Here is a 22045-nt window from a genome sequence, read left to right on the forward strand (position 1 = left end):
CTTTTTAGGAATTACGAGACGTAAGTACTCCCGTACCTCCGGCTCAAATGGGATTAATGGAATCCTTCAACACATCTCTTTCTTGCTTGTAGGCTAGCCTTTTCAACCATGCATGACGATATTTTATACATACTTAAACGATGCATATATGAGACGCCATGTTCATAAATGTGCGAGCGAATATTGAGTAACCTGTCAGAATATACAGGTTACAGCCACTTACGTTCCCTTAAGCGCATTCGTCGAACCTTTTTATCGCTAGCTATGTATATTCGGTTGCACGAGAATGGGTAGTCGACGACGCCACACATATTGATAGGCATCTAAGATCATATAAATATCGAGCCCGTGCTTCGTATCCAATGCTGCTGTAAGACAGAATCTACAGTTGCCTATGAAAAACTTCCGGTATCACAGATAAGAAGCGATTGGCAATGCTTGCGCACTCCGTCATAAATCATTAAATGTTAAGGCAACGGCCCATACGAGCGACAATGTTTACGAGGTGTGCCGCATAGGAACTAGGTATGTTCGAGAGACGATCTGTTTACCCAGGAATTATTGGTTACACGCTGTGCTGCACCACATTACACGTGCTCGTGCAGGCGGTAGCCAGGTTGTCAACCACTGCGCCGTAGGTCGAGAACTGGCTGGCTCGTTTACGAATGAACTCTGGAGCCCTGGAGTTCTGTATCTTCGATATTTATTGAATCCTTAGCATTGGATTCATGTGCCGCATCCCGTGTTACCCCGTCGATAACGTTTGTTCGACGTCCAGTGAGGCTCTCATGTTGCTTGTGTCCATCATCAGCCACAAACTGACGTATCGACTGACAGTGATCGATACTATTCTATAAACGGTTGCGGCTATAAGGGCCCAGACAGCTAGCAAATTCTGCCGTACCGAATTTGCGTCCTAGCGCCAAGCGGCAGCATTCGGTTATGGCGTCGATAGACTACTGTAACATACCTGGCAGCCACCCAGTAGCCACGAAGCTGAAATTCGTACCTAGCAAAAACCTACTATAACGAGAATCGCAACGGCGAACGTGACCCAAAACAGTAGCATCAATGCAAAATCCACGCGGTATTCCTTGTCCATATCCATATGGTAAACTCTTCGCCCTCGGCAGGGCTTTGAGCCAGGCATGACGTAAGGTTAAAAGCAACCTTGAATGCCGGCATTTACATTCATCACCTGATGACTCGACATGTTCGCTATCTTCAGCACACACGGGAAGGCTTTTGACAAGGAGTTAAATCCGGGTAAGGAACATTGAAGTGGTCCAGGGTCAGGTCAACTATGGCACTACATCATGTATGTATGTAGGTATGTATGCTGGCTTACACGGAGGGGTGCCACATGTAGCACGGAAGAAAGTACGGGGTTGGAATTGGATGAGCGGGATGAGCTGGACAAGCTGGATACTATGTAAGCTGGGCGTGATAAAAGGACGAAAAGACCGTATTCGGTTGGGAATAGTTGCATCTGAGTCTATCTGTTACGACGAATCTTACCAACATAATTACTCGTTAATTGTAAGGACTCCGTTCTAAAACTATCAAGGTCGTGACGAGAGAATGGAAACGCTCGAGAATACGACATGGACATTGGGCGATGGCTTCGTGTAAATAAGCAGCGTTACCAGATTTCTGCATGCAACCCATGTTATCCCATGTAAGGTGTGAAGCACTTGGGCTGCATGTTCAGGGTCGTTGGGATTGTATGTACATACCAAGTGTATGTACTCTCCCTTCGCTATCCTGGTTCGTCCTATGAGGAGGAGGGAGAAGAAAGAGACTCGACTCGAAAAGAATTCTTGTGGCTTAGCGCATTTTCGAACTCCTGCCCCTCCTTTAGTCTCAATTGATCTAACTGGTTTAATCCACAACCCCTCCCGTCAATCGCCCTACGCTCCGCCACTGAAATGTCTGCAACAACGATAGCCTTTCCCTATTTCGACATAATTGTCAACCCCCGGCATCGAAAACCCGAAACCCCTTGTCGTAAAAAAACAGTAAAAGTACATGATCGATGTTTCAGAGCGGGTTCTTTTTCTCCTTCTCCTTCTTTCCACAGGACAGCATTGGTCAAATGTCGAATGTCGGATCTAGATGAGGTAATTCTCATTCCGCGGACTGGGATGGTCGACCCGGCTGAGCGACTCTGGAAAATGACCGCAATTTATACGCTATGTACTACATATTGTATGGTATTATGGTACATAGTATGTATGTGACGAGCTACTACCACGTTATTGCAGCCCTCCTTCAATTCCCCGAACCCCCCAGTCTTCCGCCTTAGTTGAAACGTCTAAATATGAAAGATCGACTTGCCTAATCAGGCTGACTTTGAAACATTGCCGACAAGGGCTGCGAGAAGGCGAAACCATGCAGATATGCAAATACCTGGCCTATTCGATTTTTGATTGCTCAATGCCTACAGATCTGTACAGTAGACTAGATTGTTTCTTTACCCATACATAATCGAAACAACATAACACGGTCAAGACTTTCGGTCCCGAGACACGGCGTTCTTGCTAGATATGTAAATAAATCGCCATTTTTTTTTCTTTGTCGAGTCAGGTCTACCTAGGTAGTTAGTCAGGTCAGATCTCTCCTAAGTGTTAGTCTCCTCCCCCAGGCAAGGGACAAGCACCCGCAGCCACGCGGCCGCAGCAGCCGCAGTATCGAACTTTACCTCTCTAATGTAATATGGTAATTGTATTACTGTTGTTCGTATATCTTATTTATCCAACTACCCTTTTTTCGACCTACCCAACCTAGACTGATCCTATGTAGGTATACGGGTAATGCTGATCTTTCCAAAGGGGAAGTCAGCTGCCAAGATGCTAGGATTGTTTGTTCCCGTTGCGCGTTGCGCGTTATCAGGTTGTTGCGAGATCGGGAATATTCACAACCCTCTTACAGCTTACATCGTTGGCGTTGGAATCTTACAGGTTGGTTACAGGATGGGCGAACCCCTGGTTTTGAGGAATAATAGCAAGACCCCGCCATCGTGCATACTTTGCTTTTGCTCGAACCGTGGAGGGACGCATGTCAGCTAGGCATGATGCCTTGATATTTTATGAAAGACTTCATTACATAGTATACACTTAGACTATATCCAAGCTATGGTAGGTTACACTGCACAAGAGTCTCAAACCTCATACTTAGGTATCTACCGTATATCATACTTTGATGCAACGAGACGTATTGAAACTCGTTGCTTACCTGCTCGCTCACATCACTTGAGCTTGGGGTTTTTGTCGAGTGCATTCTTCCATGCAGACTACCTACACATGCCTACATGCCTGCATACGCTAAACTGGAAGAACCGGCGTCGATTCCGTACAGTCACGCACGGTATGGAGTACTTACGTCCCGACCTAGCAACTTTCTAGTTTCTCGGTCTTGTACATACATACAACATACATACGGCACATAGGCAGCTGGGGTACACGAGCTGGGGGAGAGTGCGAGTGGGAGAGCTTCAATGGATGTAGTAGATAGATATGTCTGCTTCGTACAGCCACACATACACACATACTTACCTACATACATATGTACACGCACGCACCCACACAAACAACGACTTTACCTGGGTTACGGGCTCTGTTGACTGGGGGGAGACTGGAGGAGATCAGTTATTTGCACACTCCTTCTTATCCCTTCTCGCGGCATGACTCGAGAGTTGGGTCTTGTCTAAGGCGGCCTCCTGACTAGGTATAGAAAGTACATATGGTATGGTACATACGTATGTATGTATGTGGATTGTATGCTGCTCAGCCCATCAAGTAACCAATAGATCTAGGCTATTTTCTATCGAATGTAGGTAGATATTCCTGTAACCATGTACTTATCCACATACCTCGAGCGCGAAAAAAAGGTACTCCACTTTTCAGCTGCTGACGCTCTTTTTTCCAAGCCCGGTATAGAACGCTGAGCAAGTACATTCTGCACTGTACTTGCCCCTTTAGAACCTATCCATATTAGTTTCGCACTTACCAACGGTCTCTGTTGGATCCCCTAACTACATATATACAAATATACATAATGTCTATACATAACTCTCACCTATGTACATACCCTCACATACATGCATACATGGTATGCTATGTATACTGGATCATAAAAATACATAATATAGATCCATATACCTAGACCCGGGTCTAGCTTCTACGTTGTGTGCCTGCCTACACTACATAGTATTGCCTATATCCATCCAGGTATCAGGTATCAGGTATTATGTATCCGATTATACTGCTATGTAAGTAGATTTACCAAGCTCATTAACCTGGTAAAACTCCTCCCACTTACCACTTACAACTTACAACTTACACTTACACTTTGTACACTTACATACCTACACGTTCAACCTGGCAGAGCGCTACGGAGAGAGAAGAGCAGAAAAGAGATCGGCCGAATTCTAGATCTCTTCGCGAGAATTCTCTGCGCCGTCTTATGCCCAAGTCTCGAGCTCTTGACACGTCTTACAACAGAAAAGCGTCTATTTATTAGTTTTCGTCCCATCTGCCCACATATGCGCCGTGCAGTCTTCACTCTTCTACGAGACTCCACTTCTTCAATCCATCCACCTCCATTCACCACTCACCACTCACCATTCTCCATTCACCTCTACCTACTTACTTAGTCAAGCAAGCAGCTAAACAGTGCTAGGTAGCCGCTTTGCTAATACTTCCCACACCCCCCCACACTTGCTGATTCGCTCGTCACTCTTGGATCCTCCTTGACATTCTTTTTCCGACGTCGAGGGATCGACCCTGCATGGTAAGTCTTCCACCCCCCGGCCCTGTGCTTCCTTCAAACTCGAGTTCGAAACGGGGTAGGTTAGTCGTTTACTATGTCACCATGTAGGATGTATTTATGTATTTACCATGGAAAATGTACTAGAAAAAGGGGTCCTGCGGCGAAAAGATACCGCACTAGCCCTATAAACACGCCATCCCAAGGTCCAAGGTCGGGCTGGCAACCCTGCCCTATTGTGCGAGGGACAGGGCCTCTCAACCCTGGAAAAATTATTAACGGAGAGCAAGGACAGGCCAAGTTGATCTGATCTGTACTCGCCAGCTTGATCAGCCTCGTCATTGTAGTGGCGTGAAAAGAAGGCTTCCCCTCCTCTTTCCTCCTCTCTTCAGGCACGCCTCGTCAACTCTTCAGCCACTCTTCAACTACTACCTCGAGCTAACCCTGCGTAGCTAAACCTCTCTAGCTCTCGAGCTTGCTATTCGGCAGCTTCTTCTTTTTCTCTCACTCTTCTACTTTAGTAGCTTCCTGTTCTACTCTTTGAACCGGCGACCTAGACCACTTAGTTTCTTGCTAGCAACGGTTTCACCTAACATGCCTAGGCAACGGCTCACTTTGACAGCGAGTGGTTACCTCTGATTCGGACGACTCTCATCGCGGCTTTCGTAAACGGACCCGGTACTAAGAACTGTTCCAACTATCCGGCTCAGCTACCTAAGTTTTCTTCTCAATTTTCATTTCCTTCCTATCCGGTTAGGACGGTCTACGGTTCTTGTATGAAATCTCCCAGGTCCATACGTTCGCACATTACCTCTAGATAAGCCAGGCCCTCGTTTACTCCACACTCAGGACGACGTCTACTTTCCGCTTCGGGCATTGCCTAAAACGGCGTCAAGTGGTAGAATCTGTCTATCGGCACACATTCTCGTCCCGTTCCAAGATCTTTCCCACTTGGTGTTTCCCGAGACTTGGAGCTACTTTGGGCACCGATCCTCCCAGGACGTCCAGGGTTCCTCGACCGCTGCTGTGTCGGCGCATGTCCAGTTGCAACGCCCAAAATACCACGCAACAAACTACCACAACTCCTCCTCCCCCCTAGTTAATCCTTTAGAAAGTACTACCCATGTGTCTGGCACCGATCTTCAAATGAGGCTGGGCTTAAGGATCCAAAAGTTCCATAAGCCCCGATCGTGTCCTATCCCTTCTCTTAGCTGGCCGCCCTCACCAGCTTTCTTATGCAAAGGTTATTCACCACCTCTTCGTTTCCCGCATACACCCTCAACTTCTCGTCGCTCGGCTCTTTTCTAACCCCTAGCATGCATCCCCACGTCATCGTCTAGTTTCTCTTCACCTCTACTACCGAGATGATGCTCACATCCAAGCAGCCAGTTCATCACGGGTACCGGCCTGTCCATGACCTACCGACGCCGCCTCGATCTTCGCCCCCCTTGAGTATCCAGGACCCTTTGCAGAAGCCATATCTAGCTCTCCCACAGAAGCAGAGCCCATCTACCAAGCCCATGTCAGCGCCTCATCGTGGCCTGCCTCTCCCGGCAGCCATGACACTAGCTCAACCACCACCGCCCCCGGCTCCTGGCCCTCCTCACCCACCAGCTCCGGGGCCACCTTTACATTCACAAGGGGCACCAGTCCCTTCACCACATAGTCAGTCGCTTGGTACATTACCACCACCACCGCACCAGAGTTCCGAGGAGTCGATGAGAAGTTGGCTGATGGCTAAGGCCGAAGAAGAGAGGAGGAGACAGGAAGAAGAGAAGACAAGACAAGAGGGGTTGCGTCTAGAACAGAGAAGATTAGAATACGATATGCTCCGAACATCTTTGGATCGCGGCATCCCACCGCCAATGGTGCCACTTATGTTTGCTGGTATGAGCGGCGGAACGCTCCCACAGGCGGCTCTCGACTGGGCGCAACAGTATATAATGTCGCAGCAGGCGCACACAGCACAGATTATGCCGTCACCGGAGGCCCGGAGAGAGTCTCAACAGTATGGAGGACAGCAGTACGGAGTTCCGTCAACGCCAGGATCTGGATCGGGCGCCCAGGCGAGCTTTGTCCCTTATCCAGGGCCTGGCTCTCCAAGGCCGAGAGCGCACACTTTGAGTATGGGTGGAGGCGTGGGAAGACCATTGGGAGGCTCTGCTCTGCCCCGATTAAGTACGGGCGAAGGGCCCGGCGGGCCGTCTGGTATTCCTCACCCAGCACACGCATTAGCGCAGCAACAGGGAGCTCCTCAACAACAAGAGACTCAGTCACCATCGATATATTTCCATCATTGGCAACCACCGACTACCCACGGAGGCTCTAACCAGCCAGGAACGCCTTCTGGTTTGTCAAAATCCAAAACGAGCAAGTGAAAAAAACCTTGTCTTGGCTAATGTTGCCTTTCGATAATTAGTAGAATCGCCTAAGAAACGAAAAGCGACTGGTCCTCAGCAACCAGCGCCTCCGCCGAGCCAAACGCGATTTAGGTCACCACCTTTCGGGCAACATGGAGGATCACCGTTATCAAACCCTCCACCGGGTCGACGGCGAGGCCATTCCCGGCAGAGAAGTGACATTTCGACCTATCGATCTGCGGGACGTGGTCGAATTGAACCTTTCGGTCCTCACCGAGGACTCTCACCTGGCCTTGGACCGTCGAGAGAAGCAGGCGGGGGCGAACCATCGCAGCAGCAGCAACCTCGGAGCGGTGCTCACTCGGTTTCGTCGTTACTGTCAGATCAGCCATCTCCACGATATCCGTCGGAAATGAGGACGCAGCAGGGCGAGGGCGAACGACGAAATTCGCCGGCGACGTCGGAAGAAAGGTCGCGTGGTGGTGTCGCAGCTGGGGTAGGATCAGCCACGGGTCATCCTGGTCCTGGGCGGGAAACTGATTAAGATCATACTTTTTTGCGTGGGATAATGGCGTCCGACCGCGTTTCAGCCTCCGAGGCGAATTTTGGGAGAGGGGGAATTCATGCTAGATTCTGGAAGCGAGCCCAGATCTCACGACAGACAAATTCGGATATCTAATATTGCTTAGATTATCCTGGACGTTACTAGCACGCGATAATTTAACAAACAATCGAAGAGGGTGGTTTTCTCCTCAAATACCTGACCATCGAGACCACGGCTGGACACAAGCGACTACAGATGCGCCAGGTCAACTTTCCAAATATTGTCAAGAAAGAACGCAGTCTAGGATGAGATGGTTCGGCTACGACGATCATCTGGAATTCACTGTAACTACTAGCTCGCATCACAACTGTATTAAATCATCCATCTGCATACTTGGGGACACAACGACGGACAAAAAGCATTCTACGGTGTGGAGAATATAGGGTCAGGAAAAAGAGGACCTGGAGTTTCTGGACACCGGACTTTTTTTTCCACATCATTTTTTTCGGGAAATTCGCATTTGAGCCTGTACATTACAATAGATACCATGTGAAAAAAGGGGTAGGCGTCTTTACGGTTGGGGACAAGACTGGGAGTTTATTCATGCGGCGTGTATTATATATCTAGGTAACTATGGTTATAGCCGCAGTCGAGTTCAGAGAGATGATGATGATCAATCCGATCACGAACTGAAACTTTTTTACTCATCGATTTCTGGCTTCTCTCGAGAATGGTCACTCGTGTGAAAAAAAAAAAAAAAAAAAATCAAGCTTTTTCGTACGCAGAAAAATGGCTTGATGAGAGCCTCATGCAGAGACGCAGAGACGCAGAGACACCAGAAGCGGATAGTTTCTCGCGTATCCTAATACAATGGCTCGCCTCTTCTTCCGACGCCCAGGACGTTCGTATTGTTATTTGTACATCTACGATATATTACTAGCGCGATGCCATTGGCCGGCCAGGCCTGACAATTATCGGAGATTTAATGATTTGTCCACAGGCGTTGTTTGGGTGACACGGGAAAGGGCTGGAGAAATCTGGACTGATTAAGCACGACAGCGCGCAGGCCGTCGGGAAGATTGGTCGGTTGCTTAATATAGGTTCTTCGGTACCGTCGCACAACAGAGAGGTGAGAGGGCTGTATGTATGTACGGAATAAGGTGCTTGTTCGCTAAGAGTTGCACATTCGACCACCGTCGCATACAGGAGAAGGGAGAAGGTCGACAAGTGATTCATCGGCCAAGAGAACGGGCTTTCTTATCCGAGTCGTGGCGGCGACACGACCGCCAGCCACATGTGTCACCTACGCCTAGAGGCACGTAGCAATGCCCGGGCTCCCATGCACGATACTTGACTGTGTCTACTGCCAAAGTAGGTACCTACACATTGTCTGCTTGCTTACTTACTTACCTCCGTCCACCGTCCGCGGACGAGAGGGTAGGAAACGCGAGGAAGGATAAGCGAAAAAAGTGATCAAAAGAAGATGCGAAAATACCCGCGCGCCAGACGGCTAAGTAGGTTAGTCTGACCAAATCGTGATTCGCGCCCACATGCGCCCCAACCGCTTATCCCATCAAGCGATGCAACGACATGTACATTGTAACCACCTCTTTCATCTACCTTCCCCCGTGGGGGAAATGGGGAGTTCCTGCTCTTTTTTTAGGGGATGAGGAGGGAAGGTGTGGCAGATCCGAGGTTGCTCTTCCCCTTTCTTCTTTTCTCACCTCATCCCATCATCATTCTCATATCATAAATCCCAAATCGGACATGCAACTGCGGTCGACGCACGTAAGGTCGTGGACAAGTCTCCGAGAATAGAATAAACTTGCTGACCATGATCTTTCTAGGTGCTTAAGTTTCTTCCGCAGTATGCTACTACTCAATAGCGTTCCTACGTCGCGATCTAGAATCTGCTATTATTAGCAAGATATACATGATCGGATAGCACTAAGGAGTTGAAGACGTCGCGTGGACGGAATAGGCCCTATGTTGCAATTGCCGCTGTCAACTCCACAGATGTGCGTTCATCTAAACCACGAGATGAGAACTAAAAGCCTTAAGTAGGTACCTACCTTGACGGGCTTAAACTGGGATCAAGCCAAGACGGCAATTGTATTATGGGCAATGCCTATCGCCATCCGCGGATTCGTAAGCTAAGTGTTCTCGAAGGCTTGAGCTTATATCAGCACCATCTCGACGCCATTTCCGCCTCGCTACCCACCATCCGTGACCTGATATCGACGGCACTTGGGAAACAACCATCACTAACCTTGCAGTTTTTGCTTTACTCTCGCTTCCTTCCCAACTACTCACCAGCCCTTTGACCATTCCGGGGTTAGGGATGGATGCGCCTCAGTCGAAAGAACAAAAAGGCACAGCATTTTCAATGCCGAGGTAATCCTCCATACACATCCGCATCGAGATATGGATGTAAGACGCATCCCTTCCCCTCGGAAGGGGGAGGGATTCTTAAGCTAGTCGCCGGAACTCCCTGCTACCCCGTCAGTGCTACTTACCTAGGTAACTTCTTCACCTACACCGCGGAGATGGTCCCTACCCTATGTATGGGATGGTTCCAGGAGGAACCGACGCGACTCCGTTCGAGCTATTCCAAATCATGCGACAAAGCCGCCTTCGAAACGACCTGCGCAAATACTTGCATGTTTGTTTGTTTACCTACCTAGACCTACATGCATACAAACATGCATCACGGGCGTCCTCTTTCCCAGGCAACGCTATATAGCCGCCACGGGTTGCATATCAATTGCACGAAGATGCATGATGACTCGCAGTAGCGGCTCGCATCTCGGCCTCTGAACCATGACGACACCCGGTTACGAGTAGGCGTATGAGAAGTGCGACCGCAGATCAGGGCCCCTTTCGGGAGCTTGGTGTGATTCCTTCGAGCCAGAATCGGTCAATTTTTCCTCACGAACACTTATCACCTTCTTTTTTGCATTAAAACTACCTTCCGTAGTCTGCGCCTTTTCTTTATTTAGATCCCAATTTGGACTCAGCAATGTGGCCGGCGTCATCTGCCGTCTCGTTCGCGAAACCCGTGGCGGATATCTCACCATCGGATCTTAGGACAGGAAGAGAGACTTACGGTATGTAATCCAGATGGGTGCGTCCCGGCACAAGAGAAAGGTAGTATTCTTAGTATTCTTTCGCTTCTTCTTCTTCCGCATTCTTTCGACGATGACGACACACAAGCGCGTTCCAGTCGGTAGGTAACGTAGTGGAGAGGATCCAGACCAAGACGGCTCCAGGAACCATAGCTCTCACCGAAGAGTAACCAAGATTTCGAGAATATTTCCGTCTTGTCTGCCCAGGTAGTTAATTCCCGGGTGCGTCTGGCCCTGCATGTACGTATGTAGGGAGGTTGTAGGCAGGTATAGGTAGGTAGGTAACAATAACGCCGGGCGCCTCTTCCGCTGTTACTGTTACCCAAGCCGCTCGCGGGAACATCCCATCGACATCGACATCGAAGCGTGGTTGGCTCACCCTTTCTGGCGCTGGACTGGACGCGACGCGACCACAACAGGCGGCCCGAGGCCACCATTGCCGTCGCCGTCAGCAACCGTCCTTGTTTTTTTTCCTTTCCAACAGAAACTCACGCAGCAGGGAAAGACAAACAGCCCAAAGCGGAGCTGCGATGCGACGCTGTGGCGGCATGAGACGCTGACTGCATGCGCGACGCCCCGGTACCTACATACATTAGGTCCCTTAGGTGCAATTAGTAGGCAGCAGAGCATGTCCATTACCTCTTCGCTCATTCGACAGAGCAACACCCATCTGCGGCAGAAAACGGGAGCAGCCAATGCCGGGCGCAGCAGCGCCTCGCAGGCGCAGAAAAAGCTTGGCTCTTTTTGGTGGTGGGTGTCTCTCTTCCAAGGTTGTCTTTTCTGGCGCTGCTGCTTCTTAATAAGAGCAATCTATCCGAAACACAACCTACATGCACCCACATACACCTACATACTCAATACAGGGCAAGGAATGCAACGGTACCCTCAAGCTAAGGTAGCAAAAAGAGAACGTAAGAACGTTGGATAATGGCATTGGGCAAGCAAGCCCCGCGGAACGTCTATTCGGCCGTTTTCCGATCCGAAGCTGTTATTTGTTGCTGTTGTTGACGAAAGCAAGCCCCGTGGCTGATCTGATATTTGATTGTCGGCATGTGTGATTGATGTGTCAGTGGCATGCCATGACATGCGGATTTTCATCTCAACCCTACATACGTACCTACCTACATACACAGATACATCCTATGTAATGAGATGAGTTTCGGAATCACTCCCCAGCCAAATACGCCTCCTCTGCCTTGCGCCCTACCTACTAGCTTCCTACCTGGTACCTACCTAGTTAGGCAGGGAGAGGCTCAGTGGACGCTTCTCTCTCTCTCTTCGTTACAACCGCATGTGTCGCGGCAGGTAAGAAAAGCCAAAAACGCGTGGTCGTGGGCGCAAAAAACGCACGCGAAATTACTAGGTAGGTACAGGAGCGCTGCCCTCATCCGAATGCGACGAGAGCCTTACGTTTCTCTTTCCCCTAACGGGCGCCGCCCACATTACTACAACTCCCGAAAATGGGAGGAGATGGTGGTGGAGGAGGAGGAAGAGGAGGAGGATCCCCATCCGCCCAATACCTAGGTTCCCATTTATTAACTTACATACATACCTAGACTACTACTACTACTGCTGCTGCTGCTGCTGCTACTGCTGCTACTAGGTATATGTATAGAGCGGGAGACGAGGAAGCTCAGCTAAACCCCTCCTCCCCCGGCTAGCTTAGCTGAAGGATTTCCTTTCCTGCCCGATTCGGGATGAGGATATTTCCGAATCGGGCACCCGCTAGGGAGGGAGCCACGAAAAAAAAGGACGCCCAGAGACCTGTCTAGGCAGGGCAGCCACATGTCCTTCCCGGCGCACGATGATCTAATGGGGACGAGGTGCTCGGACGCTTTGGGAACGTGCGTGCGTGCGCGCGGGTACATATGTGTGTATCTACCTATATATGTACGCACGTCTAAAAGAGCGTGCAGCGAGCGGTGGGTACGGGACGAGAATCCTGTCGATAGATATGGGGATAGTGTGTATGTACCGTACCTAGTTACTTAGGGCGCAGTACATAAGCTGGTACGCTCGGGAGACGTTAGCCGGATCCTTCTACGGTGGCGTCAACGAAGATCGAAGTTATGGGCCGCGATGGGGGGGCTCGATACTTAGTTTCGTTGTTCGTTTTGGATATGTTTGTGGGATTATCTATCGACGCTCCTCCGAATTTTAATGGTCTCGCCCGTCTCTGCTTTGCCTTCTTTCGTTTAGCCTTGCGATGCTAATATCGTTTTCTGGCCCTCTTTCCTGCTTAGTCGGGGCCTCTTCGTGTTTTGTTTCCAGGAATGGTTAGGGTTTGGTGCGGCTGTGATGATCGCCCGGCAGTGAAGCCGTATGTAAGCCGTATGCCAACGTCAAATCAAGCCTCACGATCTCACATTGGGTCTTTTGGTAATTAAACGGGCGCCGGAGGCCTCGTATACGCACGTGTGATATTTGGATGGGGCAAGCGGGCGTCGTTACGAGAGGAGTAGGATGGGAGAGGATATGGGCTATGATAGGTTCCTATTACTAATTGCAGGACTTTGAACTTTTGTTTCGTTATCCGACTATGGGTAAGTGAGAATTTACAAGTACATGAACTTTTGCGTCCTAAGCTTTTCCGCCTAGTATCATCCCAAGATACCTATCTACCTAGGTACCTACGCGCCGTCAAAGCTACCTAGATATTCGTTGATGATATGGATCCCATAGCCCACGGACACGTTTTCAGGGGGTGTCTTATTCCGGAATGACGTGCTCTCCTGGAGGCACGCCCGCCTTCCACCTATACGACGAAACGATATGCTCGTCAAGTGGGCCGGCCTGGCCCGGCTTCTGGTAGAAGTTCTCCCTGTAAGTCCCTCCGGGTACGGCATAATCGTCCCAGAACAGGCCTCGGCGGCGGAGCTCAGGAAGTAGGAGCTCAATGATGTCCTTGAACGACTGTGGGAATAATGCGTATGCCTAGGTAAATTCATGTAAGAAGGCGGATTCGGCTAAGGGGGTGTTATTGGTGCAATACTTACGAAGTTGAACCCGTCAACGTCCGCCTCGTTGACCCAGACTTCGAGTCCATCAGCCACTTGCGAGGGAGTCCCCACGAAGATTGGGCCGTTGCCGCCGATAGCGACGTGCTCCGCAACTGTCTGCCTCGTCCACTTGGAAGTACCCGGGGCAAATCTAGCATAGCCCTCGACAGTTGATCTTAAAACACCCAACGTTAACATCATGAAGAGGAATAGGAATAGGAATAGGGGGTTGGGTGGTGCATGAACACATCGCTTACCGCACAGCATTGCTCTCGACCTGTCTCAGCTCCTCATCCTCCCCGTATTTACTCAGATCGATGCCCGTCCAGCCGCCGAACAGAGCGAGGGCGCCCTCGTGCGAGGCGTACCTGCGGTACTCGGCCAGCTTGGCGCGGGCCTCGTCCTCGGTGCGCCCGAGGATCGGCGTGACGAGCGCGAGGACCTTGATGTTGGCCGGGCCGCGGGCGAACGCGGTCCGGGCCGGCTCGCGCACCTCGGCGATGCTGCGCGCGCACACCTCGGGCGCGTGGGCCGAGACGAAGATGGCCTCGGCGTTCTGCGCCGCGAACCGCTTGCCCGCGCGCGACGTGCCCGCCTGCAGGATCAGCGGCGTGCGCTGCGGGCTCGGCTGGCAGATGTGCGGCCCCGGGACGCTGAAGTACTTGCCGCGGTGGTTGATGGGTCGCACTAGGTCCGGCTGCGTGTAGATCCCCTTCTCGCGGTCGAGTTTCACCGCATCGTCGCGCCAGGAGGACTCGAGGAGCTTGTAGACTACTTTGACGTACTCTTCGGCTTGCGCGTAGCGGTCGTCGTGCTGGTGTTGGTGTCTTCTTAGTACCGCGCCCCCACGTAGTATTATTGGGGCTATATGATCTTACCTTTGGTTGCTCGGTGTAGCCCAAGTTTTTGGCGGCGGAGTCGAGGTAACTTGTGACAATCTAGATATTTATTCAGTTAATGTCCAGGTAGACGATTCCATAGGTCTTGTTAACTAACATTCCAGCCCAGCCTACATGCGATCAGTCAAGTTTCGTCAGGGATGAGACGTTAGAACATACCGTCCTTTAGTTAAGTGATCGACTGTAGATAATCGCCTTGCAAAATGATACGGCTGCTCGTATGTAGTGGAAGCTGTGACACCGAAGCCGATACTCTTCGTCGCCGCAGCCATGGCAGCGACAACCGCGAAAGGCTCATTTACCGGCCATTGAGCCCCTGAGATCTTGGCCGGATCTAAGGAGTTGCGGTAGACGTCGTATCCCCCTACCTTTACGGTTAGCGATTATTGTCTGGTGGATATTGACGAGACGTTGGGTATTTCAGACCAAGAACGTCAGCGATGAAGATGCCGTGGAATTTGGCATCTTCTAGTAACTTTGCCAGCTCAACCCAGTGAGATACTTCGTTGAAGCGCCACGACTCATCTTCGGGGTGTCTCCATAGACCAGGGCTCTGGTGCCCGCTGCCTGAAATACGGTATAAGCCGGTGATATTTCACTCTTGAGGGTGGTTGGGACTTACACATCTCCACGAAAGCATTGAGCACAAGGCTCTTCTTCGGCTTTGACTCATTACTCATATTTCCTGCTCCTATCGTATTCTTTCGATAGAATAGATACGTATGTGGAAGTTGAATTACTGACAAAGTCCCCTCGGTGACTGCTGTCGGGAGAACGGATGATATACCCCCTTGACTATACCGAAGCTAAACATCTTACCTTGGTAGTCGAATAGCATCGCCTCCGAATGCCGGCGAACCTTTGCCCGCTAGCCGGCACTACGTGATATCGTATCGGTAGCATGTGCGCGTTGCTATCCGCATGGTTTGGCGTCCCGGCTTGCTTGGCTGTGATCACGCAACACGACGACTTCGATCACGCAATGGAGCTACTAGGGCGGGGTTCTAGGTAGATTGTCGCAACCGCGATCATCGTCGTACTCCGGTAGAAGGAGAAGGTATCAATCCAATGGGGAGTGGGGAATTGATAGATAATAGCTTTTAATAATTGGTAATCGTTGTCTGGCTAGGTATTGATGTTAAGTGAGATGAGGTCACCTTAGAACCAACCCCTATCACGAGTCTCCTCGCATTGGATCAACCAGAACGATTAGCGGAACAAGCCGTTCTATGAGCAATATAATGGATTTTTTCACATTTAGATAGTTATTCTGCTATTGAGACTGTTGTCATACTTACCTATATTCACCGGAAACAACTGGATGAGCAGTATGATAATGCAACTATTCCGAGCTCCTTTAATTGACCGTAGAAGAGCAATCCTTAGAAAATGACAGCCTCCAGCTTTTTTCTTACAAGAAGACCTTATTCATCTCCACCCTGAGCACGTTCATCCTCAACAAATGGCGGTTCCTCTTGGTACCGGTCATACTTATACGTAGACCCAACATGGTCATCCCTCAGCCCATTCTGCCCCTTTCCGTATATCCTCTCGCGCGCAGTCAACTTCTCCCCTTCCGGCAACGGATCAGGGTAAAGCCCACGACGCCGCAGCTCCGGGATCAAGAGGTCGACGACCTCCTCGAACGTGCCGGGCGTAGTCACGTAGCCGATATTGAACCCGTCCAAATCGCCGTCCCTTATCCAGCGCTCCATATCATCAGCGACGGTCTGCGGGCTCCCAATCGCGATGTGTCCGAGGCCGCCGATCGACGCCTTCTGCGCGACCACGCGGGGCGTCCACTTCGGGATGTCCTCGCTCGTCGTCGTGAACGCGTCCAGGATGCTGCGCACTTTGTTCGCCTCCAGCGAGTCCGCCGCCGAGAGCTCCTGGTCCAGCGGGATCTTGGACAGGTCGATGCCGGTCCACCCGCTGACGAGGACGAGGCCCCCGATCACCGAGGTGTACTTCTGCAGCTCCTCGTACTTCCCGCGCGCCTCCTCGTCCGTGCGCCCGATGATGGGCGTGTATGTCGCGAAGAACTTGAGCGAGCGCGGGTCCCTGCCTTTGGACGCGGCTAGCTCCCGGATCTTGGCTATCTTTGGCCGGAGAATACTTGGTGAGTGCGAGGACACGAAGATAGCTTCCGCGTGCGTCGCGGCGAATTCGGAGCCCGCCGCTGAGGTTCCGGCTTGGAATAGAAATGGAGTCCGCTGAGGAGACGGATCGACGATATGTCGCGTGTTTAAAGAGAAGTATTTCCCCTTATGATTAATGGTGCGAATTTTATCCGGATCCGCATAGCTGTCGTTCGCCGGGTCAGGGGATATGGCATCATCTGCCCACGACCCCTCCCAGAGCCTACAGGTACTCTTTTAGTCTCATCGCATTATCGAAGGGCGGTTTCTGATAACTAACTTGTATAGCACTTTCAAATATTCGTCAGCTTGGCGATACCGCTCATCGTGCTCAATAGGGTTCTCAAGACCAATGGCTTTGAAGGCCGCTTTTTTCCAGGAGGTAACGATATTCCACCCAAAACGACCTCCCGTAAAATGGTCAAGAGTAGAAAATCGTTTGGCTAGCAGAAAAGGGGGCTCAAATGATGTTGATGCGGTAATGGCGAAAGACAGATTCTTCGTCACCGCTGCCATTGCTGCGATTGGCTATTTCGAAATGATTAGACTTCTTGCCGTTTGACTGAATAATATTTCTAATTAACCTACGATCGTAGGATCGGTGACAGGCCATTGAGCGGCTCGTCTGATACAGTTGTCAAGGCTCCCTTCATAGGTATCGTAACCTCCGTATGTATCAGCGAGAAATAATGCATTAAATCCTCCCCTGTCTAGTAGCTTGGCTAGCTCTATCCAATAGTCAAGATTGCGCTTTGTAGCTGATTTATCTACGGGATTCTGATGAGTTGTTAGTGAGACGTCTTATTAAGGTATTAGACACTTACCTTCCATTGACCAGGTGAGAGATGACCAATAGTGGACATATCAAATGCGTTCAAGAAAATCTGCTTCTTCTCCGGGGAAGCCATCTTGAGTTTATTGACATGCGCTATTCTAAGAAGCTTGTTTCAGTATAATTTGCCCAGAGTCAACGACGCCACTCTTGATAAGCGATCATCATACGTTCCGGACGGGCCTAGCTGGAGATGATATAGAGAGGTCTCTTCCATGTCGGCAAGTGTATCACGACATTGAACTAATCTCAATGCAACAATAGTAACTAGGGGATGGTGTCAGTCGTGAGTGTTGATTGCTACCCGGACGTCCTATAGCGGAGGTGCAAAGACGCGGGGGCTATTGCGTGCTTTGCCTATAAATGCCGTAGTAGGTGGGCGACTTGGCTCTAGTCGAATGATAACGCGCTTCAAGATAACTTCAGTCTGGCGGCTATAAGTCTCGGATCCTGACCTGTCATATTTAGTATGATTAGACATAAAATTCATTTGGTTGAATTTTTGTTTCTGCTGTACGAAGGTGGTTAACTTGGGCAATATGACTGTCGAGGGCTTAGAACAAACTCCTAATACAAATGGAGCAACGCCATCTCCATTACCCCAAGAAGCCTCGGACAAGTCAACTAATGGCGTAAAAGTACCGGTAGTAAAGGCGGAAGAAGTGGCCGAGCAACTCCTTAAAGAGCCAGAATTCTCAAGCTATCCTGTCCCAACCCTCAAATTAGAAAACCGGTATATCGATGAACCAAGACAGTTAAGAGTTGCCGTCATTGGCGCAGGGCTTTCCGGAGTCCTAGCTGGCATACTTCTCCCCGCTAAGGTCCCTGGTATAAAGCTAACAATATTCGAGAAGAACGCCGACGTGGTAAGTATTGCTGTCAAAAGCCCAAGAGATTTAACCTAACTTAATACAGGGCGGAACGTGGTTTGAAAATATATACCCAGGAGTTAGGTGCGATGTACCAGCTCACGTATATCAGACCAGCTTCTCCCCGAATACCCAATGGTCGGAGCAATTCGCTCAGGGTCGGGAGATCCGCGATTACTGGCAGGGACTTGCGCGGAAGTACGACGTGTACCAGCATCTGCAGCTCTCGCAGAAGGTAGAAGAGCTAAGCTGGGACGAGAAGAAGTCGGTCTGGAACGTAAAGGTGCATAACCTCAGCACCGGAGAGACGTCTAGCCAAGAGTTTGACTTTGTTCTGACGGCCATCGGCCGCTTCAACGCCTGGAAACTACCCAATTACCCCGGCATAAACGACTTCAAGGGCCTTCTCCGACACGCGTCCAACTGGGATCCGACATTTGACCCTAACGGGAAGAGCGTAGCGATCATCGGCAACGGCGCAAGCGGCATACAACTCACTTCCAACCTGCAGAAGCGCGTCAAGCACCTGGACCACTACGCGCGGAACAAGACCTGGGTGACGGCCTCCTTCGCCGGCGACGACACCTCCATCGAGCCGATCCCCATATCGGCCGAGCTGCGCGAGTCCTTCAAGGACCCCCAAGAGTACATTAAGTTCCGGAAGGGTCTCGAGGCCAAGTACTGGCGCGGCTTCTCCAGCTGGCTCAAGGGCTCGGAGCTGAGCCAGAAGTCGCGCGCGGAGTACACGGAGCTGATCCGGAAGCGGCTCGCCAAGCACCCGGACCTCTTCGAGCGCATCATCCCGGACTTCTCGCCGCACTGTCGCCGCCTCACGCCCGGGCCCAACTACTTCGAGGCCATCACCGAGGACAACGTCGAGTACATCCAGACGCGCATCGCGCGCTTCACCGCGACCGGCATCGAGACCGTAGACGGCAAGCACCGGCCCGTCGACGCCGTCTTCTGCGCCACCGGCGCCAACGTGGACCTTGTGCCGCCCTTCCCGATCCGGGCCCTCGGAAAGGACCTCTCGCAGCTCTGGCGCCAGGACGGCGAGTTCGGGTTCCCTTACTCGTACCTGGGCACGGCGACGCCCGGCTTCCCGAATCTGGGCTTCGTGCACGGGCCGCACGGGTCCGGCAGGTCGGGCACGGTGCCGCACAGCGTCGAGGTGCAGGTCAGCTTCTTCGCGAAGCTGCTGCGCAAGGTGGCGCGCGAGGGCATCAGGACCGTGCAGCCTTCGCGCGCGGCTACGGACGACTTCGTCGCGTACTCCGACGCGTTTTTCGCTACGACCGTGCTCTCCGAGAACTGCAGCTCCTGGTACAACGGCGGCCGGGCCGGCGGCAGGATACACGGGCTCTGGCCCGGCAGCGCGGCCCATGTGACTATCGTCCTGCGCGACCCGCGCTGGGAGGACTGGGAGTACGAGTACTTGTCCGAGAGTGGCAACAGGCTGGCTTGGTACTTCGGCAACGGGAGCACGAGGAAGGAGGAGGATTTGAGCAGTGACATTACGCCGTATATCAAGGACCCGGCTACGGTCGATCTGAGGGATGTGCATGAGAGCTGGTGGGGTCTGCCTTGAAGCGGTTCGGTCTTGGGGAACTCTTGGTCGAGATTTCAATGGATATTCTCGATATGCCACTTAGCATTGAGATACGGAGTTGCTAGAGGAGAAACGCGGAATATTCGAGGATGTCACTTGGCGTTAATTTACCATACCTACTGAAGAATAGCAATAAAAAATAGCCACTAGACCCGCAGCGCAAGAGTAGGTATCCTCACAAGAGATGTGTTTGTTCATGATGTTATTGGCGGCATTCATACATGCCATGTTTAGGTATTCGTGGTGAGCCGTCTGTTATAGATTTCTAGGGTTATATTTCGTCAGCGACTTCCAATTCAATAAAACCTTTAAAGACCCCCATGTGTCATGCCAAGCAAAATAAGCTTCAAATCTAGGTACTAGTCAAGGTACCACAATGGGCGTTGCCGTCTCGGAGATGGAGTATACTTGGCAGGAAGGTGCGATTAATACTGTACTAGTATTTAAGATCTCCACAATGAGATCCAAGGTCTAAGAGAACTTAACCAATACAACATCTTTATCCCTTCTAATCTTTTCTCTCGGTAGACTCGCATATTTGTCAGACTCGAGGATTAGATCCTCCGCGATCTAAGGTCAGGCAAAAAAAGACAGCGTATCAAAATTCGAGCCATTGGACTGCCATGCTAAAACCCTCTGGGTATCTCAATTGTTTCTGTATTTGTATTTAAATGAACATGGTATAATCTAGATTCTTCCCCGAAAACACCCGCTGAAGATACTCGCTCTGGATTTCGACGATAGTTGGGGAAGTCCGTTCCGTGTGGCTGAAAGGCCGTGGTATATAACCCTTCCGTATCCAAGATATAAAACGCCAAGTATGTAATCGATTTCGAATGAAGTAGTGGTTTAACCAGGTAACTCGTATGCAACACCAGGCTGTTTGGTCGGCGTCGATGCTGATTTCTGGCCAAGCTGCGACGTTGATGCGGACGGCGATCCGTCTAATTCTCCTACGCGTGATACGTTGGGAAGCTCCGCTACGGGCTGCGAGTCGAGTTCCATCTTCGGCATCACGGCGCCGACCATAGTACCCTCGAGTTCCGGCTTGGGAGCGAGGCCTCCTTCCTCGATCGTAGGGGTGGAGCCGTCCGCGTTTCCCTTCTCGAGGTCCGCCTTTTCCCTATCTGCCTTTTCTTTCTCTTCCCTCTCCTTCTGCTCTCTTTTCTTTTCCCTGCGTAGGTGGAAGAATATGTGTAGTGAGATGGAGGTGAGGAAGCCCATGACGGCGAATACGATACCGACTATAGAGCCGGTAGAGAGGTGCCCGTCTTGCGGCATAGCATGTCCGTCACCACGGGCGGTTCCGTGATGGCGCTGGAACTCGCTGTTGATTACCGCCGGATTAACTCGTCAATGACGGTAGTATCGTGAACTCAAAATATTTTCTTAGAAGGTCGATGACGTGGGAATTAGTGTGGGTTAGGGCGGCGAGTTCGCTGTCTGTAAAGTAATGACTTATCATGCCATAGGGCTGATTCTACTCGATGCCAAAGTGAGAAAAAGGTCGCGAGAGAGGGAGTACGTGTATCGAGATTTCTCTAGACGAAAAGAAATCGTCGTGCGCGATCCCCTGAGTCGATATGTTATTTTACACCATGCGGCACAGCAAAATGATCAGCTTCAGCTGTCCATCCATACCCTTGACCAGCGCCCTACAACACCCCTTGTAATTTGTATGCCTAGCAGTTTACTCCACGGGGACTTTTCGATCGACACCGTCAACGATGAGCACCGCGCGGTTGGAAAATATAGTTAGTCGATCTAGTCTGTCTAGTATTTCAATGGCCCATTAGAACCCGTTTAGCGGAGCTTTTTATACTATTTCAAATCATCAAGCAATTACTACTGCAAGGCCGAAGGATGCTAGCGATTAGTGATCACTAATAAGAGACCCATTCCA

The 22045-nt window shown here is 50.8% G+C and overlaps 6 protein-coding genes across 6 annotated transcripts; 3 read left to right on the plus strand and 3 right to left on the minus strand.

Annotated features, from left to right (window-relative positions):
* Positions 1 to 2508: 2508 nt before the first annotated feature.
* Positions 2509 to 3151, plus strand: F4807DRAFT_423121 (uncharacterized protein). The gene is made up of 2 exons (XM_047997750.1): positions 2509 to 2735; positions 2803 to 3151. Exon 2 carries the CDS (start codon positions 2814 to 2816, stop codon positions 3066 to 3068), a length of 255 nt encoding a protein of 84 aa, XP_047854894.1. The 5' UTR covers positions 2509 to 2735; positions 2803 to 2813; the 3' UTR covers positions 3069 to 3151.
* Positions 3152 to 6131: 2980 nt separating this feature from the next.
* On the plus strand, positions 6132 to 8217 carry F4807DRAFT_467150 (uncharacterized protein; the record flags this gene model as incomplete). The annotated part of the gene is made up of 2 exons (XM_048002453.1): positions 6132 to 7116; positions 7187 to 8217. The coding sequence occupies 2 exons, from the start codon at positions 6132 to 6134 to the stop codon at positions 7669 to 7671; spliced, it is 1470 nt and encodes a 489-aa protein (XP_047854895.1). The 3' UTR covers positions 7672 to 8217.
* A 5288-nt stretch (positions 8218 to 13505) lies between these two features.
* Positions 13506 to 15374, minus strand: F4807DRAFT_459750 (Nitrilotriacetate monooxygenase component A/pristinamycin IIA synthase subunit A; the record flags this gene model as incomplete). Its single annotated transcript, XM_048001412.1, has 8 exons — positions 13506 to 13730; positions 13793 to 13970; positions 14053 to 14609; positions 14674 to 14733; positions 14792 to 14804; positions 14854 to 15058; positions 15121 to 15261; positions 15317 to 15374. 8 exons carry the CDS (start codon positions 15372 to 15374, stop codon positions 13506 to 13508), a joined length of 1437 nt encoding a protein of 478 aa, XP_047854896.1.
* A 744-nt stretch (positions 15375 to 16118) lies between these two features.
* F4807DRAFT_451370 (nitrilotriacetate monooxygenase component A) lies at positions 16119 to 17740 on the minus strand (the record flags this gene model as incomplete). The annotated part of the gene is made up of 4 exons (XM_048000231.1): positions 16119 to 17055; positions 17113 to 17360; positions 17421 to 17609; positions 17657 to 17740. The coding sequence occupies 4 exons, from the start codon at positions 17738 to 17740 to the stop codon at positions 16119 to 16121; spliced, it is 1458 nt and encodes a 485-aa protein (XP_047854897.1).
* A 232-nt stretch (positions 17741 to 17972) lies between these two features.
* Positions 17973 to 20259, plus strand: F4807DRAFT_63178 (FAD/NAD(P)-binding domain-containing protein). Its single transcript, XM_048003291.1, has 2 exons — positions 17973 to 18530; positions 18580 to 20259. The coding sequence occupies exons 1-2, from the start codon at positions 18204 to 18206 to the stop codon at positions 20119 to 20121; spliced, it is 1869 nt and encodes a 622-aa protein (XP_047854898.1). The 5' UTR covers positions 17973 to 18203; the 3' UTR covers positions 20122 to 20259.
* Positions 20260 to 20804: 545 nt separating this feature from the next.
* F4807DRAFT_63182 (uncharacterized protein) lies at positions 20805 to 21989 on the minus strand. Its single transcript, XM_048003292.1, has one exon. The coding sequence runs from the start codon at positions 21421 to 21423 to the stop codon at positions 20992 to 20994; it is 432 nt and encodes a 143-aa protein (XP_047854899.1). The 5' UTR covers positions 21424 to 21989; the 3' UTR covers positions 20805 to 20991.
* Positions 21990 to 22045: the final 56 nt, after the last annotated feature.

Source organism: Annulohypoxylon truncatum, assembly GCF_022578515.1.
Source record: "Annulohypoxylon truncatum strain CBS 140777 unplaced genomic scaffold F4807scaffold_13, whole genome shotgun sequence".
In the NCBI taxonomy this organism is placed as follows: domain Eukaryota; kingdom Fungi; phylum Ascomycota; class Sordariomycetes; order Xylariales; family Hypoxylaceae; genus Annulohypoxylon; species Annulohypoxylon truncatum.